We start from the raw sequence: 20,362 nt of genomic DNA on the forward strand, positions 1-20,362 counted from the left end.
AAAAATTAGCTGGGCTTGGTGGTGGGCACCTGTAGTCCCAGCTACATGGGAGAGGCTGAGGCAGGAGAATTGCTTGAACCTGGGAGGCAGAGGTAGCAGTGAGCCAAGATCACGCCACTGCACTCCAGCCTGGGCAACAGAGCGAGACTCCGTCTCAAAAAAAAAAAAAAAAAAAAAGCATTGTTCCGGCCCTTGTCTGCGTACCCCTAGACTTCTAATTATGTAAGAAAAATAACCACTATTTGGTTTTCTGTTATTTTTGATTCCTAAGCTATATGATTCTATGGGATTTAGCCTGAACAAGAGGAGCTCATACGATAGAAGAGTAAAACGGCAACACCCACTCTCTTTTCCTCCCCCGGTGCTTGGTGCCAGTAGGAATATGTTCTTTAGTATATTTTGGAATACCAGGATCCTAAAGTTCTTCTGGACTGAGTAGGAGAGTAGAAGATGAATTGTTGCAATACTAATTACCCCTAAGGGATTACTGGATACCCTTCACTTAGATTCCTGCCTGACTCCATGCATCTTTCTTTTTCTTTCTTTCTTTCCTTCCTTCCTTCTTTCTTTCTTTCTTTCTCTCTCTCCTTCCTTCCTTCCTTCCTTCCTTCCTTCCTTCCTTCTTTCTTTCTTTCTCTCTCTCTCTCTCCTTCCTTCCTTCCTTCCTTCCTTCCTTCCTTCCTCTCTCTTTCTCTCTTTCTTTCTTTCTTTTTTGAGACGGAGTCTCACTCTGTTGCCCAGGCTGGAGTGTAGTGGCGCGATCTTGGCTCACCGCAACCTCTGCCTCCTGGGTTCAAGCGATTCTCCTGCCTCAGCCTCCCAAGTAGCTGGGATTACAGGTGCCCGCCGCAACGCCCAGCTAATTTTTTTGTATTTTTAGTAGAGACGGGGTTTCACCATGTTGTCCAGACAGGGTTTCACCATGTTGTCCAGGCTGGTCTTGAACTCCTGACCTCAGGTGATCCACGTGCCTTGGCCTCCCAAAGTGCTGGGATTATAGGCGTGAGCCACCGTGCCCAGCCAGCATATTTCTTGAATAGACATGACATGTACCAGAAATTTACCTCTGGGATCTCAGGAAATGAAGATACGGAGGCAGAGAAGAGACTCCAACACAGTTTGTGAGACCACATCAGAGACCTCCAGAAGTTAGGTAACCAGCAGGTAATTCATGCATTAGGAAGAAAGAAAAACTTGGCCCCTATGTATGGCAAAGTCATAAATGTTCAAGACCTTATCAAACATCCAAAACCCTTCTTCAGTAGGTTTTTGACTAGTTCTTCTTACTGAGTCTCAACACTTTTCATGATTTTTCCTCTCTGGTCCCAGGCTTTACTTGTGTACTTTGCGAATTATCTAGGCCAGTCCTATCATTGCTTTAATTGCACTGCTACCTAGGCTCCAGAGCCCACAAAGTAGGACTCTATGAAAGGATTTCGAAGCCTGCATTTGGCTCTGTTAAGATGTCAATGTAGGGAGTTACAGCAAAAACTCTTCCAACTCTTTGGACCAAATATACTCACAGTAATCAATCTATTCCTTTAAATTTGCTCCTTCTGCCTCTCCCATTACTTTTTTTTTTCTTCTTTGAGACAGAGTTTTGCTCTGTTCCCCAGGCTGGAGTGCCGTGGCACAATCTTGATTCACTGCAACCTCTGCCTCCTGGGTTCAAGCTATCCTCTCACCTCAGCCTCCCGAGTAGCTGGGACTACCGGTGCATGCTACCACGCCTGGCTAATTTTTTAAATTTTTTTGTAGAGTCGGGGTTTTGCCATATTGCCCCGTCCCACTACTTTTAATATAAAAATGGTGGTGTCAAAATATTTGCTGTGAAAATGGTCTTATCTTGAATCAAGAAACTGCTTCAGAGGGTTATCACAAATTGATGTAATCTATTAAAAAATGACAAAATATTACCTCTCTCAAATTATATAAGATGGAGACTTAAAGTGTAAGACACTCCCTTCTCATTAAAATTCAGCATCATAAGTTTCATGGTTTTTTTTTTGTTTGTTTGTTTGTTTGTTTTTTGAGACAGAGTTTTGTCCTCGTTGCCCAGGCTGGAGCACAATGGTGCGATCTCGGCTCACTGCAATCTCCACCTCCTGGGTTCAAGCAATTCTCCTGCCTCAGCCTCCCAAGTAGCTGGGATTATAGGCACCCATCACCACGCCCAGCTAATTTTTTGTATTTTTAGTAGAGACCGGGTTTCACCATGTTGGCCAGGCTGGTCCTGAACTCCTGACCTCAGGTGATCTGCCCGCCTCGGTCTCCCAAAGTGCTGGGATTACAGGCGTGAGCCACCATGTCTGGCCCAACAATATATCTTTTTAAGAGTGAATCTGAGACTTGATCCTGGAATTCTGGGTTCTCTGTTCTGCATTTTATTTGTATTTTTACTTATTCATTTTTTAGAGACAGGGTCTTGCTCTGTTGCCGAGGCTGAAATGCAGTGGTGTGATCATAGTTCACTGCCACCTCGAACACATGTGCTCAAGTGATCCTCCCACCTAAACCTCTCAGGTAGCCGAGATTACAGGCACATGCCACCAAGCTCAGCTAATTTTTATTTATTTATGTATTTATTTATTTATTTTTGGAGATGGGGTCTTTCTATGTTTTCCAGGCTTATTCATTTTATTGACACTGTATAAAGCAAACATATTAATAGCAGCCATGAACCTCAGAACTACAAAATTGCTGTAGGTCAGTATTGGACCATTTCTGCTCTAGTAAATTTGCAATGAGATTTCCATTCCTTTTCTCCCACATGGCCTCATCTGTTTAAATTACCTGGGTCAACTAAGAAGGATCTACAAAGTTTATCTCCAGAAATGAACTTTTCTGGGGTGGCACTGGAAATGCCTAAGCTGCATAAGATTTTGGCGCTTGGAACCTTCTGTACGGTAACTTGGGCCAAGGCATTTGAGTGATCGGTGAGAATTTCATAAGGAAAAGTGTGCTTGGGAGGGGAGATCCCACACTGTGACAGCCTCTGCTGGGACCTGGAGAGCCTCTCCATGGGAGAGAGTGAGCTTGCCAGTAAGCTGCGGTGGAGGAGCTCAGTCATGGATGCTTGCTTCTCTTTTTTAACCACTGTGCACCTGATAACAGGTTGGAGATCTCCTCTCACATCAGTGCCCCTGGTGAATGACATGACATTCAGGTTTCTAGCAAGTACTTCCTGTGCTTCGTTAAGTGAAATACCATGCATTTTTAGAAGATTTGATTTCTTGCTCTCCTTATTAAAATTCTCAATACATGCATATAATTCTGGAAGCTGTGGACAAAAAAAAAAAAAGTGGTAAGTCACGAGACTGACAAAAATGTAATATTCTGGCAGACCCACAAACCCTAGAAAAAATAACAAATAACCATAGGACAATAAATAACCATAAAGACAAAAGCATTTTTATCTTTGGAAGATATCTTTGCCTAACTAAACCAAGTCAATTGTGGCAATGTGGAATAGAGAACAGAGAGGTCAAATCTCCGATTCACTCCCCTAAAGATGTATTATTTAGACACGTCTTATAAATGCTTGTTATAAAATTAGGCAGTTAGAATTGAACTAAGAAGTCTTGAAGATCTTTCCAACTCTGAAATTCTATGAGTGACCACGGAGAGAAATAGCTGTGGGAGACTGTGGCCTTTGCTTGTTTTGAGCAATGCTGTTATGTCTTTGAAGGAAGAAAGCGAGCCAGATCACCTAGATATCAAAGCTTCATCCTGTTGTCCAAAGAGCCCATAATGTTCAGGAATCCAGTGCTGAGGAGGCGATAATAGTCATTGCTCACTGGGATATTTGACCAGAGCAAATGGCGACATACATTGAGTATCTGGGAATAGTTATTGGCAGAAAAAAACAGTAAGAGACCCCTGAGAGGACCTGTCCCCATCTAAAATCCTATACTTCCTACAAATCCTATCATTTCTAAGAGGTTTCTTAGGCCATTACACTGGAAGGCCAAAGAGGCCATAGTCTCAGGTTAGGGCCGAAATTTAGGTCCTTTAGCCCAATGCAGAGTTTTCCTTCAATCCTAGTCAATTTTATTGCAAGGGCAACAAATAGAAAGTGAGCTAACGCGTGGGAAAGTAGAAGGGATTTTGGACGTCTTCCAGAATGTCAAGAGTCTGCGGCTACAGAGGCTACACAAGTGGTCCAGACCCTGGAACCAGTATGAGCTCTGCTACAAGGTGGTGCAGGAATATATGGATGCATTCTCAGTTATGCCAACTTCAAGTAAGAGGCGACAAGGGCCCGTGGACCAGGAGGATTGCTTTCAATATTTTATAATAGTCTGTTTTGTTAGTTTACCCCAAATTGTGTATCTGTCTTTTAACTGTTTTAGAAATTGGTACATAGGTGGAGATTTTGTAAGTAAATGTGTTAGCACTGATAGTCTTTTTTTCCAGTGTTTTTTTGGGGAGTTAAATAGTGTGATGTTTGGACTGATATCATGAAATCTTTAGTCTGGAAATTGGGCTGGATTGTTCTCTGGTTAATACATCTTTTCCTAAAGAAAAAAAAAAAAAGAAAGTGTGCTAACATTGGTGAATGGCTCTTTATAACGAATTATACAACCACACTATCACGAAAACAGCTCAGCACTTCTGCCCACCTGCCCTGGGAAGAACTACACTTCTCTGTGACTAAGAATATTAAGTCATTAAAGTGACATTTTGGAGTTTCCCATGGCTCCCAAGTGTGTCACTGTGCGTTCAATAGTTTGAATGTTTATGATTCTTGAATGTAAAGCTCCCTGTGTACACCTCATTGTACAATGTTAAGTACATACTGAACATTGAGGAAGGGTGGCTTCTCTATTGTCCTCAGCTGGACTGGTGTCTCCAGTGAGGAACATCGTGCTGGTATTTTATTCTCTAATTCCTAAAAAAAGCAATATGAGAAAAGACAAAAATCAAAGATTAAAAATCAGATAGAATACAAAGGGGGAGGTGAGACTTCTTAAATCTTAAGAAATTTGTGAGTGGGACATTTTGAAAATTTTATACCTGTATTAGTCCATTCTTGAATTGCTCTAAGGAACTATCTGAAACTGGGTAATTTATAAGAAAACAGGTTTAATTGGCTCATGGTTCTGCACACAGTCCAGGAAGCATGGTTGGGGAGGCCTCAGGAAACTTACAATTATTGGGGGAAGGCAAAGGAGAAGCAGGGCACGTCTTACATGGCCAGGACAGGAGAAAGAAAGAGCAAAGGGGGAAGTGCTACACACTTTTAAACAACCAGGTCTCATGAGAACTCACAATCATGAGAACAGCAAGGGGGAAATCCTCCCCTGTGATCCAGTCACCTCCCACCAGGCCCCACCTCCAACACTGGGGATAACAATTTGATGTGAGATTTGGGTGGGGACACAAATCCAAAGCATATCAATACAATTTAAATTTTTCATTTGCTTTTTCGTAGTTTAGGTCTGCCAAATTTGTCACGCTTCAACTGAGCATTTCGCTGAAATACCCAAATTCTTCGACAACATGTGTATTTAGTTTTAATACTAGTGTAACAAATCCTATATGGATGGTTTTATTTTTTATTTTATGTATTTTTTTTTTGAGATGAAGTTTCACTCTTGTTGCCCATGCTGGAGTGCAATGGCATGATCTCGGCTCACTGCAACCTCTGCATCCCAGGTTCAAGCAATTCTCCTGCCTTAGCCTCCCAAGTAGCTGGGATTACAGGCATGTGCCACCACACCTGGCTGATTTTGTATTTTTAGTAGAGACAGGGTTTCACCGTGTTGGTCAGGCTGGTCTTGAACTCCTGACCTCAGGTGATCCACCCACCTTGGCCTCCCAAAATGCTGGGATTACAGGTGTGGGCCACCATGCCCAGCTGGATAGTTTTATTTTCTTGTCTTACGTATTCTGATCAACTTTCAGTTCATCTAAAAAAAAACTCACCCACCTCCTTACACTCAAAAAGTGTTTTTTATTCAGGAGGAAAAGGCTCTTATGTAATGATAATAATAAAAACAATAAACATTTTGAAAATAATTTACTTTGTGTCAGATACACTATAAGGCATTTTGCAGATGGAATTGTGTTTAATTTTTCTGCAAGATGTTAAAAATGGCCATGGAATCTCCACAATTCATCTCATTGATAAGTGGCAGTTAAGTTCTCTCCCACATTTTACTGGGCTGGCCTATGCTTGGCTTTGATCAATAGCTTGTGGCATTGTGTCAGTGACATAGCATGAGTGCCAGAACCCAGACCTTAAGAGGCTTTGCGGCTTTCCTACACATTCTTGGGAGCCTGAGCCACCATGTAAAGAGAGATCTGGCTGCCTATCTGGAGAGACCATGCAGACTCAGCAGCCAGTATTGACCACTAGACATGTAGATAAAGCCATCTTGGTTCACCCAGCCCCAGACGAGCCTCCAGATGACCACAGCAGCATAAGCAACCTCAGCAAATCCCAGATGGAGAAGAACTACCTCCCAGCTGAGAAAGGCAACTCTAAAATTTTGACAAAGAGTAAATTATTATTGTTTCAAACCACTAAGCTTTGCATGAATTGTTATATAGCAATAAATACAGATAAACCCCATAAAACTTCACATTCTTGGCTTAATTTATTCCAGTGAAACCCTTATTGGTAGGTAAGAGAATATATGGATGGAAAATATATTTCTAGATACAGGGTACCACTGTATCATGACTGGCAGCTGTGGTCACTGGGATGAGTGTCTGAGATGAACCAAAAACACTCACTTGGTATTTGGGATGAAGTGAAAACAATTATGTTTCTCCTCCTTCCTGAGTAAAGTAGAAAAACCCAGAATGGATACACACACACACACAAACACACACACACATACACAAACATGGATATATATATATATATACATGTATGTATATGCATATATACATATATATAAAATCTCAAATACATTTTTGTCACTATTTGTCACTACTGAGATCACTATATTGATATACAGGACTAGAAAAGCAATACAGTGCAGCACGCCTGCCACAGACCTGTTTATCTCTAGGCAATTAAAATGAGACTTGATTGTGCTTTCCTCCTGCAAAGGAAGGAAATTTTTTCTGCAGAGGAAAATATTTATCTAATGTGCTTTACCTAAAACCTGTCAATGTCTTCCAGTCAACCATTGCTATTGTCTTTCAGACAGCTTCAGAGTTGTCCACCATAGGAAGGCTGCCTTCTCCCATCACCAAGGGTTAATACATTTTCTCCTCCCTTCCCTCAGAGGAGGGAAAGATGTAACCTCTTGCCTCTCTCCCCTTTTCTCTCTCTCTCCCTGCCACCTCCCAATTTTAATCAGCAGTGCCAATATCCAACTTCAATGGCCAATCTCCAACTCTCTATACATGGAGTCAAAGCAATAGCTAAGAAATATGTCCTCATGTTATTACAATAGTATTGATGATGACAAGGAATGGAGCACAAATAAGTTTAGATTCTTGCTCATTCTCTTTGCTAAACTACTGTTGGGTGCATTTCCCTCTCACTGAAGTGTCAGGATTCCGAATGCTGAAACAGATCACTAGCCAAAAATGCTTTTAGACACTTAAAGGTTGACTTGACTAGCAAACTTTTAACCTCAGTTTTTGCTTGATCCAAGTCAATGCCTAAATCTAGATCAGCCCTTTGACCCAATCTCTCATGGAGAGTGTTCCTGGTGAAGTCATGGAAATATGGCCAATGGCCTGTTTACAGATTTGTGTGAGTAAAGTGAAGCTTTTGCAGGGGACTGTGGCACTTCTCTTCATCGTTACTCCCACAAATTCCTACAGTAAATTTTCCTTGTACTGTGAAGAGCAAGGGCGTCTCACAGAAACTCTCGGGGATGGTATCCTCTTCTCCATTTGCACTCACCCCCAACTTTTCACCCTTCCCTCCAAATCAGAAGGAAAAAAGTTCTCTCGGCTCATCTAATGTTAATTTTTTCTCTCTCCCACCCAGGGTGTATATTTTATCCTCCTTGTAATTCTTTTTCTTGTCTTTTTTTTTTTTTTTTGAGATGGAGTCTCACTCTGTCACCCAGGCTGGAGTACAGTGGCACAGTCTCAGATCACTGCAACCTCCAGTTCCCGGGTTCAAGCCATTCTCCTGCCTCAGCCTCCCAAGAAGCTGGGACTACAGGCAAGCGCCACCACACTCGGCTGATTTTTTTATTTTTAGTAGAGACAGGGTTTTGCCATGTTGCCCAGGCTGGTCTCAAACTCCTGACCTCAGGTGATCCACCCACCTCAGCCTCCCAAAGTGCTGGGATTACAAGCGTGCACCATTGCGCCCGGCCCCTCCTCATAACTCTTGTGGAATATTTCCCCTCAGTTATCCTCCCTTCCCTTCCAACAACAACTCCTCTTTTCTTCCTTCTTGCTTCCTATCATTCTTTTATCTTCAGTCTCATGTTCCCCAATGGCTCCTTCCTTTCTTTGCAAATATGTAAAATTTTTTCCACTTGGGGTAATAATGCAACTTCTCTTGACTGTGATCCTACCACTAACCCTGGACCCTTGTCTCTTCTTTACCTCTGAACTTGCTATATTTATATTTTCATCATGTAATCTTCAGTATAATGACATTTAGCTTCCACCTGGCTGATGAACTAAAATTGAATTCTTAAAAACAATAGTGACTTCTTAATTATCAATTCTAGTGTAGTTTTTACAGTCCTCACTTGTCTTTTTTCTTTTTTGAGACAGAGTCTGGTTCTCTCACCCAGGCTAGAGTGCAGTGGCGCAGTCTCGGCTCACTGCAACCTCCGTCTCCCGGGTTCAAGCAATTCTCCTGCCTCAGCCTCCTGAGTAGCTGGGATTACAGGGATGTGCCACCATGTCTGGATAATTTTTGTATTTTTGGTAGAGCCTGGATTTTGCCATGTTGGCCAGGCTGGTCTCAAACTCCTGACCTCAGGTGATCCACCTGCCCTGGCCTCCTAAAGTGCTGGTATTACAGGTGTGAGCCACTGTGCTCGTCCAATTTATAAATTTCTTGACCAGACTTACAAAGACTATTCACAATCTGCTTCTGACACTTTTCTATCATTTAAAAATATCATATTTCGGCCAGGCGCGGTGACTCACGCCTGTAATCCTAGCACTTTGGGGGGCTGAGGTGGGTGGATTACAAGGTCAAGAGATCAAGACTATCCTGGCCAACATGGTGAAACCCCATCTTTACTAAAAATACAAAAATTAGCTGGGTGTGGTGGTGCATCCCTGTAGTCCCAGCTACTTGGGAGGCTGAGGCGGGAGAATCGCTTGAACCCGGGAGGCAGAAGTCGCAGTGAGCTGAGATCAAGCCACTGCACTCCAGCCTGGTGAAAGAGTGAGACTCTGTCTCAAAAAAAAAAATGATAATAATAATAACCATATTTCAATGCTACTGCAATGCCATAAATCTTCTCTATACTTTAGCCAGCTGGGCTCATTTTTTTCTGAAAAAATCTTCTGCGCTTCTGTGCATTCTTTCTTTGAGCTTATGCTCACTCTGATTTCCCATTTAGTCAGACAGAATGTCCTTCCTTCTCTTTTATGACAATCTAAATAAAAACATAGTAGAACTGAAGCTGAAATGGAGAGAACCACGATGTTGAATAGCTATTGTGTCATATAAAAGGGAAACATAAATAACAGGAAATGAAATAAAGGCTAAAAATTATTTAAAGAGAACTCAATTATGGTGAATCGATTTTCTGACAAAGTTGCCAAAATAATTCAATGGAGGAAAACAGTCTTTTCAGTAAATGGTGCTGGGACAATTAAATATCCACACATAGAAGAATGACGTTAGACCCCTACCTCAATCCTTACACAAAATGAACCTAAAATGGATTATAGAACTAAGTATGAGAGCTGAAACTATAAAACTCCTAGAATAAAACATAAGGGTAAATTTTTGTGACCCTGGGTTAGACAGTGGTTTCTTGGGTATAACACGAAAGCATAAGCTACAGAAGAAGAGAATAAATAAGTTGGACTTCATCACAATTAAAAACTTTTGTGCTTCAATGAAAACAGTGAAAAGAACAATCACAGAATGAGAGAAAATATTTACAAATCATACATCTGACAAGGAACTTGTATACAGATGTACAAAGAACACTTAGAAATCAACAATTAAAAGACAACCCAGCTGAAATATGGGCAACGGGACTTCTAGTGTGGCTTCTCCTCTGGCATGCAAGGAGCTTGGAAGTACCAGCAACTCTTCTTAGATCTGGCAGAGAAGTAAGGTCACAGGGCAAATTGCTGACCTAAAATTGGAGAAACAGACAGGCAAATACAGGGAATTGCAGCTTACTGAAGTAGGAAGCTCCTCGAGAACAAGGCAGAAGCCTCCAGAAGAGCCAGTACAGGAATCATGTTCAGCTTTCAACAAAAGATTATAAGGCAAAAAACAGAGTTTGAAGAGACAGGGCAAGCATCAGAACTAGATTCAGATGTGGCAGGGATGCTGGAATTACCAGACTGTGAATGTAAAACAACCATGATTAATGTGCTAAGGACTCTCATGGGAAACGTAGACAGCATGCAAGAATAGACAGGTAATATAAGCAGAAGATGAGAATTCTAAGAAAGAATCAAAAAGAAATGCTAAAGGTCAGAAACACTGTCAGAGAAATGCAGAATGCCATTGATGGGCTCATTAGTAGACTGGCTATGGCTGAGGACAGAATGTCCGAGCTTGAGGATATCTCAACAGAACGTTCCAAACCTGAAAAATCAAGAGAAAAAAGGCCAGGTGTGGTGGCTTATGCCTGTAATACCAGCACTTTGGGAGGCTGAGGCGGGTGGATCACGAGGTCAGGAGTTCAAGACCAGCCTGACCAACATGGTGAAACCCTAGCTCTACTAAAAACACAAAAATTAGCCAGGTGTGGTGGCATGTGCTACTCGGGAGGCTGAGGCAGAAGAATCGCTTGAACCCAGGAGGCGGAGGTTGCACTAAGCCAAGATCGCATCACTGCACTCCAGCCTGGGTGACAGAGCAAGACTCCATCTCAAAAAAAAAAAAAAAAAAAAAAAAAAAGAGAGAGAGAAAAACACTGGAAAATAAATGGTAACAGAATATCCAAGAATTGTGGGACAATTACAAAAGGTATAACATATGCATAATGAGAATACCAGCAGAAGAAAGAAACAGAAGCAATATTTGAAGCAATAATGATTTAAAATTTCCCCAAATTAATGTTGTACACCAAGCCACAGATCCAAGAAGCTCAGAGAACATCAAACAGGTTAAATGCATAAACCCCCCCAAAACAAAAAACTTCACGTAGGTATATCATATTCATACTGCAGAAAACCAAAGATAAAGAAAAGAAATCTTGAAAGAAGCCACAGGAAGATTAAAAGTAATTATTTGCTATAAATAGCAAAGGTAAGAATTACCTCTTCCTTCTCCTCAAAAAGCATGCAAAGAAGCAGAGAATGGAATGAAATGGTTAAAGTGTTGAGAGAAAAAAACCCACCAACCTAGAATTCTGTATTCTGTGAAATTATCCTTCAAAAGCAAAAGAGAGAGAGGGCTGGGCGTGGTGTCTCATACCTGTAATCCCAGCACTTTGAGAGGCTGAGGTGGGCGGATCACGAGGTCAGGAGTTCGAGACCAGCCTGGTCAACATGGTGAAACCGTGTCTCAACTAAAAATACAAAAAGTTAGCCAGCTTAGTGGCATGCATCTGTAATCCCAGCTACTCAGGTGGCTGAGGCAGGAGAATCGTTTGAACCCGGGAGGCGGAGGTTGCAGTGAGCCGATATCACGCCATTGCACTCCAGCCTGGGTGACAGGGCGAGACTCCATCTCAAAAAAAAAAAAAAAAAGAAAAGAAAAATAGAGGTACTTTCTCAGGCAAACAAACATTTAGGGAATGTGTTGCCAGTAGACCTGTCTTGCAAGAAATGTTAAAGAAGTTCTTCAGAGAGAAGGATAATCATGTAGGTAAGAAACTCAGATCTATATAAGGAAGTGAAAAGTATTAGAGAAGGAGTAAATGAAGATTAAAATAAAAATGTTTATTTTTCTTATTCTTAATTGATGAAAAGATAACAGTTTGTTCAAAATAATAATAGCAGGCTGGACTAGGTGGCTCATGCCTGTAATCCCAGCACTTTGGGAGGCTGAGGCAGGAGGATCATTTGAACTTAGGACTTTGAGGCCAGCCTGGGCAACATTGGGAGACCCCGTCTCTAAATAAAAAACAAAACAAAACAAAATATAATGGCAAGAATGTATTCAAACAATTATAGCTTATTATAAAATGAAACAAATGACAACAATGACACAGAGAACAAGAGGAAATAATTAGGAGTCTTTTGTTATTATAAGGTACTCACACTGCCTGCAAGGTGTAGTGTAATTTGAAAGTGGTCTTGGGTTAGTTGTAAACATATACTGCAAACTCTAGGGCAACCACTAAAAAGTAAAAAAAACATATAATTGATATGCTAAGAAAGGAGAAAAACTGAATCATATAAAATGGTCAATTAAAACTACAAGAGGCAGAAAGTGTGGAAGACAAAAACAGAAACAAGGAACAAGGGCAAAAAATAAAAAAACAGTAAAACATTTGGTGAATATTAATACAAACCCATCACGATCACTTTTAATGTCAATGGTCTAAATACACTAACTAGAAACAGAGAGTGTCAGAGTGGACCAAAAAGAAGACCCAATTAATTATATGTTGTCTACAAGAAACACACTGTTATTTACTTTTTTAAATGAGATGGGGTCTATGTTGCCCAGGCTGGTTTCAAACTCCTAGGCTTAAGAAATGCTCCTGCCTCAGCCTCCCAAGTAGGTGGGACTACATGTGCGTGCCACTGTACCTGGCCAGAAACACACTTTAAGTATAAGAACTCTCATAGATCAAAAGTAAAGAGATAGAGAAAGAGATATTATCCTCGAAAGAATACAGGAGCTATACTGATTTCAGACAGAGCAGACTTCAGAGCAAGAAAATTTATCAGAGATGAGGAGGGGCTTTACATAATGATAAAGGGGTCAATACATAACAATTTGTAACATGTATGCACCTAACAACAAAGTGTCAAAACATGAGGCAAGCCAGGCGCGGTGGCTCATGCCTGTAATCCCAGCACTTTGGGAGGCTGAGGCGGGCAGATCACCTGAGGTCAGGAGTTCGAGATCAGCCTGGCCAACATGGCAAAACCCCATCTCTACTAAAAACGTAAAAAAATTAGCCAGGTGTGGTGGCAGGCACCTGTAGTTAGTCCCAGCTACTCGGGAGGCTGAGGCAGGAGAATAGCTTGAACCCTGGAGGCAGAGGTTGCAGTGAGTGGAGATCACACCACTGCACTCCAACCTGGGTGACAAAGAGAGACTCTGACCAAAAACGGAAAAACAAAACAAAACAAAAAACCCAAAACAAACCATGGGAGGCAAAAACTGATAGAAGTACAAGAAGAAAATAGATGGACCCACTATTATAGTTGGAGACTTTAATACCCCTCTATCGAAAATGGACAGATCCAGCAGGCAGAATATCAGTAAGGACATAGTTGAACTGAGCGGTCCCATCAATCAACTGGATATAATTGACATCTATAGACTACTACTTCATCCAGCAATGGCAGATTACACATTCTTCTCAAGATCAAGTCCACATGGGACATTCACCAGACTCCGGGCCATAAAACACACATGAATTAATTTAAAGGAATAGAAAATCATACAATGTCTGTTCTCATACTACAGTGGAGTTAAGTTAGATACCAATAACAGAAAGCTGGAAATTTTCAAAATACCTGGAATATGATCTTGTTTTTGTTTAAAATACATCTATAGTGAAGGCTTATATATTCATTTTAAAATAGAGTCCCCCAAGAGTGGGACTGCCCAAACAGTAGTCCCTAAGAGTTTGGGTTACAGTGGAACTTTTACTTTCCTTGTATCTTTAAATTTTTCTTTCATGAATTAGCATAGTAAGTAAAGAAGTAATTCCAAGTTGAATGAGAGAAGTTAGTATAACAAATGGCAGAGATGTGTGCTGAAACAGATCTCCAGAGATGTGAAAAAGGTATTATGTATAATAGAAAAAAATAAGAAAAAATGTCCAATGATGAGCTCATAACTGAACAAATTTAGAGAAATTACAAAACTGTACAGAAATGTTTAATGACAGGAAATTTTTAAAATAATATTTATACTAAACAAAAACAAATTATAAGAAGGTATCTATAATATAATTCTATTTCTGTAAAAAAAAAATCATATATGGGCCAAGTGGCTCATGCCTGTAATCCCACCACTTTGGGAGGCCGAGGAGGGCTGATCTCGAGGTCAGGAGATTGAGACCATCCTGGCCAACATGGTGAAACCCCATCTCTACTAAAAATACAAAAAATTAGCCAGGTGTGGTGTCGCACGCCTGTAGTCCCAGCTACTCAGGAGGCTGAGACAAAGGAATCACTTGAACCCAGGAGGCGGAGGTTGCGGTAAACTGAGATTGCACCACTGCACTCCAGCCTGGTGACAGAGTAAGACTCTGTTAAAAAAAAAAAAATCATATATGATTCACTTAAAAATGTTAACAGTTCCATCTAGCGGTAAGATTATGAGAAATTTGTGTCTTCTTTCTTACAATTCTTTGCACTTTTATGTATTTTACAATGAAGATTTATTACTTTTGCAATTAAAAAGGCACATTTTCAGATCAGCAGAAAGAAAAAAAAGAAATGGATGAAGGCAGCTGTCTGTAGAAATTACACATCGTAGGAGATTGCTTATAATGTTTCACTGAGGAGTTATAGTTTAGAGGAGTCCAAATTAAGGTGGCTTATTGCACTCCCTGAAGGGCCTGGATGGCTGGACTGGGGTTCAGCAGCAAACCCTTACAGCCTGCCTGGGGCTGGAGGGGTAACGGGAAGTGAGTGCCAATGGGCACCATGCTTCTTTTGGGGCTGACAGAAAAGTTCTCAAGTTAGATTGTTGGTTGAACAACTCTGTGAATTTACTAAAAATCACTGAATTGTATGCTAAAAAGAGTGAGTTTTATCTTATGTAAATTATACCTAAATAAAGCTGTTTTTAAAAGAAAACAAAAATCTAGTCAGTTACATTGTGATCTGCTTGAAGGAAAACTGTGTTAACAGAAGGGCCTTCCTGGTATGTATAAAAGGGAATCTGGGCTGTTAGAATTTTCCAGGATGCACCCAGCACCACTCAGGGTAAGACACCCCGATGGTGGAGCAGTTCAGTGCCCTGAGCATTATGTGTCTTATAGATAATGAAGGCACTGGTGCACACAAACTCGATGATACTGACCATTACTAAGAGCTATGAATACTAGCTGATATTCTGTGAACATTTACTATATGCCTTTATAATCATATGGTTCTAAGAACTTAAATATATTATCTGATTTGATCCACTCAACAACTTTCTGACACATGTACAAGTATAATTCCCATTTTACATTTGAAGAAATTGAAACACAGACAGGGTAAGCACCCCTTCCCTAGCATAAAAGAGCTTATAAGTGGCGAATCTGAGATGAAACCAGTAGTTTGACATGAGAACCCACAGTTTTATATATTATGCTATAGTGGATAAATATGATCTTGCCGCACATGCATTTTTCAGTGCAATTGAATTTGCTTTCTTTTCCTTTTTTTTTTTTTTTGGCAGTAGAGTCTTGCTCTGTCACCCAGGCTGGAGTGCAGTGGCGCTATCTTGGCTCACTGTAACCTCTGCCCTCCTGGGTTCAAGTGATTCTCCCACCTCAGCCTCTCAGGTAGCTGGGACTACAGGCACACACCACCACGCCCGGCTAATGTTTGTATTTTTAGTAGAGACGGGGTTTCACCATGTTGGCCAGGCTGGTCTTAAACTCCTGACCTCAAGTGATCCACTCGCCTCAGCCTCCCAAAGTGGTGGGATTATATGCGTGAGCCACCACAACCGCACTAATTTGCTTTTCTTTTCTTTTTCTTTCTTTTTTTTTTTTTTGAGATGGAGTCTCCCTCTGTTGCCCAGGCTAAAGTGCAGTGGTATGACCTTGGCTCACTGCAACCTCCACCTCCCGGGTTCAAGCGATTCTTCTACCTCAGCCTCCCGAGTAGCTAAGACTATAGATGTGCACCGCCACTCCTGGCTAATTTTTGTATTTTTAATAGAGATGGGGTTTCACCATATTGGCCAGGCTGGTCTCGAGCTCCTGACCTCATGATGTGCCCACCTCAGCCTCCCAAAGTGCTGGGATCACAGGCGTGAGCCACCGTGCCGGCCCTAATTTGCTTTTCTTTTGTGCCGCTACCCCCTCTCCTCTGGCTTCTCATATTAACGCTTTCATCAGGTAACCTATATATTGAGCTTATTTTTTCTATGCTTATAGAGACAGCCCCCTCTTTGCTTTTCTTACTAATGATGGAAAGTCCACCAACTCACCTAGTATATATACCTCTGTTCATCATGAGTGCTGCCTTATATTATTTTTACAAGAACGTGTTCCAATTTCCACTTCAGCCCTGTCATTTAGCACACCCTAGGCCCTTCTGCCTGGGCGCAAGCAAGAGATGCCAGGAGAGAACTGGGACTGCATGTTCCAGGTCCTGCCCAGAGCTGGCCTGCCTGGTAGATACTCATCTTCTTTTCTCCAGGTGGGGGATCCCCATCTATTTCAGGGTGCTAAGAATAGCTTTGGTTGTGGGAGGGAGATTGTTATCAAACTGAACTGGGTCTGTGCCGAGCACAGCAAAGCCAAACACTGACATCATGATTGTAGCAAGAGAAAGTGAGGCATGTATTACAGGATGTCAAGCAAGGAGACTTGGGCGATTCTCATGCTTAAGAACCAAACTCCCTGATGGCTTACATAGACAAGTTTTTATACGAAAAGTCATACATTTCTTTTTTTTTTCTGGAGATGGAGTCTTGCTCTGTCGTCCAGGCTGGAATACAGCAGCAAGATCTCAGCTAATGCAACTTCCACCTCCTGGGTTCAAGTGATGTTCCTGCCTCAGCCTCCCAAGTAGCTGGGATTACAGGTGCCCACGACCAGGCCTGGCTAATTTTTCTATTTTTAGTAGAGACAGGACTTCACCATGTTGGTCAGGCTGGTCTTGAACTCCTGGCCCCAAGTGATCCTCCCCTCTTGGCCTCCCAAAGTCCTGGGATTACAGGTGTGAGCCACCATGCCCGGCCTCTTGTGGAGTTTACAGGCTAGCAAGGGGGAACTTTCAGAACATCATACATAAGATAAGTGAATTCGTAAGTTTGAAAGCCATTAAGTGCAATGAAAGTTATCAGAGAGATCAGGGTAAAGGGGATTGGGAGTGTGGTAATGGAGGGTTGCAACTTTAAATAGGGTGGTTGTGTTGACCTCACTGGGAAGGTAACATTTGAGCCAAAGCCTGTAGAGGTGACACTGAGCCCTGAGAAAAACAGGAAGAATCTTCCAGGCAGAAGGACCAGCCGGGGCAAAGGGCATGTGCTGGAGGAAGAGCAGCTTGCAAGAGAAACAGGAAAGAGGGAGAGAGGAAGGAAAAGGAAGAGAGCCCTGTCTTCTTAGAGCCTTGCAGAGAGGGAACTGAGGAGGCTTCACAGGCTCAAAGGAAGACAGGATCTGGCTTACACTTTTTTTTTTTTTTCTGCTGCCACAAGACTTTCTTTGTGCAGCAGGCTGAGCTGAGTAGTTGGCACAGCTTTGTTTTGTTTTGTTTTTCTAACTTACATTTATTCTTAAAGGAGCACTCTGGCTGCCATGTACAGCTTATAATTTATCAATCAGAAACTTATTAATTAAAAATGCTGTGTATGTACTAATAGTAATTGTACAGTATGAGTCCACCATATGAAAAATGAGGCCAAATATGTATTTTATGTAGGAGAGAAAACACATTTGTCTGTCAAGTGAGAATTTATGCATAGTTGTGAATTCACAGAGCATCCTCTGGAAGGACGCACGCCACTGTTTTTAGATGGAGTCTCACTCTGTCACCCAGGCTGGATTGCAGTGGTGTAATCTTGGCTCACTGCAACTTCCACCTCCCGGGTTCAAGTGATTCTCCTGCCTCAGTCTCCTGAGTAGTTGGGATTACAAGTACCCACCACCATGCCCAGCTAATTTTTATATTTTTAGTAGAGACAGGGTTTCACCATGTTGTCCAGGCTGGTCTCGAACTCCTGACATCAGGTGATCCACCCACCTCAGCCTCCCAAAGTGTTGGGATTACAGGCGTGAACCACCACGCCCGGCCCTGCAGGCTACATCTTAATAGAAGGGAGTTAGTGGGAAGGCATGAAAGGGGGCCTTTGGCACTTTACTATTTTGAATGTTTTCCACTATTTGGATTTGTTTTTTACAGAGAGCATGTGTTCCTTTGGTGATGTGTTAAAGACCAGGCAGCCTTCCTGTTTGGAGGAGAAATTAGTCTCTATGGAAAGTGTCTATCGAGTTACTATTGTACTCAGTCCCATGACAGGCTCTTTGGGAACATGAAACAAGATTTGAAGCAATTCCTACTCTCGAGAATATTTTTCAAGATAGAAAAGTGGGCATAGGGGATTTTCTCTCTCCTTCCTGAATTCAACATGATGATAGAGAATAAATTAGATGTTCAAGTATAAACCTTTCACTACAACAGAAACAACTGTGGTGTAATTTGAAATATATTTGGTCTCTGTCCCCAGTTCTGGCCATAGAGCACCTAAAACCCCTGAATTTTTTTCTTTTTCTTTTTCTTTTCTTCTTTTTCTTTTGAGATGGAGTTTCACTCTTGATGCCCAGGCTGGAGTGCAATGGCACAATCTCGGCTCACCGCAACCTCTGCCTCCCAGCTTCAAGCGATTCTCCTGCCTCAGCCTCTCAGACCCTTAACTGTGATCCCCCAGGCTCTAGCCATCTAACAGGTGACAAAACTGCATTTAGCAAGCGACATCGCCTGAATCTAACATTCAGAGTCCAGATTCACTTTCTTGCAGGCTTCCAGCACCATCGGGCTACATTGTTCTCAGGCTTTTCTAATAACAACTGGTCCCCATACTCACAGACAGTTGCTTTGCAACTGCCATGTTGCATCAATTTCACATTTTCACATTTCTGCAATCAGTTGGTCTCACAGTTGAAGTTGGCCCAGTGGCCTCAAGACTAGTTCCTATGGCCTAGATCTGCATGAAGTTGGACATAGCTGTTCATAAGGCCATCCATTCACCTTATATATACACACATTATGGAGTGTACAAGTTGAGTTTAATTGCTGTTTCAAGTGCTTTCTAGACTTGTACCATCCAATGTGGTAGCCACTAGCCAAATGTGGTTACTGAGAGCTTGCAGTGTGAGTAGTCCAAATTGAGATATGCTGAAGTATGAAAACAGAATGAAAAGTATCTCATTAGGGATTTTCATATCAATTACATAAAGATAATATTTTAGATACATTGAGTTAAATAAAATATAGCATTAAAATTAATTTTGCCTGTATCTTTCACCTTTTCTCTTTTAAAATAATTTTTTTTGTAGAGACAGGGTCTTGCTATGTTGCCCGGCTGGTCTCCAACTCTTGGCCTCACATGATCCTCCCACCTCAGTCTCTTATAGTGCTGGGATTACAGATGTGAGCCATTATGTTGGCCTCTTTCACCTTTTCTAATGTGGCTACCTGGAAGATCACATTAAAATCACATCAATGACTTGCATTCTATTTCTATTGGACAAGGCTGATCTCAAAGATAACACTGATTTAGTAGTGTCATGGTAGGCACTGAATACGGCAGCAGATGTATGATAAAAACTAATGCCTAAATAGATCTAACAGAGCTCTTCTTCTCTAAAACAAAGTAGATATAAAATAAAAATTATAAGTGATTACAGAGCATGTCAGAGTTTAAATGGGAGTGTTTTCTTTCTTGGCGAATGAATACTTATGAAGATCTGTGCACCCCAAACCCAGACGAAGAATATCGGGAACACCACTGAAGCCTTCTGTCTCCATCCTCAGTTCCATCTTTCTCCCTCCCTAATCCCAGGGATAACCACCCTCCTGAATTTTGTGTTTAGCATTCTCCTCCTCTTTTATTTCTATTTTTCACATGTGCATGTATCCCTGACAACATACTCTATTATCATTTCTGCATGTGTTTGAACCTTACGTAAACAAAAGCATCCTATAGATATCTCCTGCAAACTTACACCTCTCTTTTTTTGAGATGGAGTTTCACTCTTGTCGCCCAGGCTGGAGTGCAATGGCACAATCTCAGCTCACTGCAACCTCCGCCTCCCAGGTTCAAGGGATTTTCTTGCCTCAGTCTGCTGAGTAGCTAGGATTACAGGCGCCTGCCACCACAACCAACTAATTTTTGTGTTTTTAGTAGAGACGGAGTCTCACCATGTTGGCC

At 41.6% G+C, this 20,362-nt stretch overlaps 2 protein-coding genes across 12 annotated transcripts in view; both read right to left on the reverse strand.

The window, feature by feature from the left end:
- ISCA1 (iron-sulfur cluster assembly 1) overlaps positions 1 to 20,362 on the reverse strand; it is a 160,316-nt gene that overhangs the window by 100,883 nt on the left and 39,071 nt on the right. The window lies entirely within an intron of this gene.
- The window catches only part of C13H9orf153 (chromosome 13 C9orf153 homolog), a 40,130-nt gene that overhangs the window by 3,327 nt on the left and 16,441 nt on the right, over positions 1 to 20,362 (reverse strand). For 3 of the 9 annotated variants that reach the window (XM_019033975.4, XM_063696509.1, XM_055350695.2), the window contains 2 exons: positions 4,800 to 4,891; positions 2,794 to 3,280 (listed from right to left, as the gene is read on the reverse strand). In XM_019033975.4, coding sequence (XP_018889520.1) covers positions 2,794 to 3,280; positions 4,800 to 4,865 — 553 coding nt within the window. In that variant the 5' untranslated portion in view covers positions 4,866 to 4,891. Of the gene's footprint in view, positions 1 to 2,793; positions 3,281 to 4,799; positions 4,892 to 12,339; positions 12,419 to 19,456; positions 19,627 to 20,362 lie in introns of all 9 variants that reach the window. The other 6 variants (XM_063696507.1, XM_019033974.4, XM_019033978.4 and 3 more) reach the window with 4 other exon arrangements.

The sequence above is a fragment of the Gorilla gorilla genome, chromosome 13 (genome assembly GCF_029281585.2).
Source record: "Gorilla gorilla gorilla isolate KB3781 chromosome 13, NHGRI_mGorGor1-v2.1_pri, whole genome shotgun sequence".
NCBI classification, from domain to species: Eukaryota; Metazoa; Chordata; class Mammalia; order Primates; family Hominidae; genus Gorilla; species Gorilla gorilla.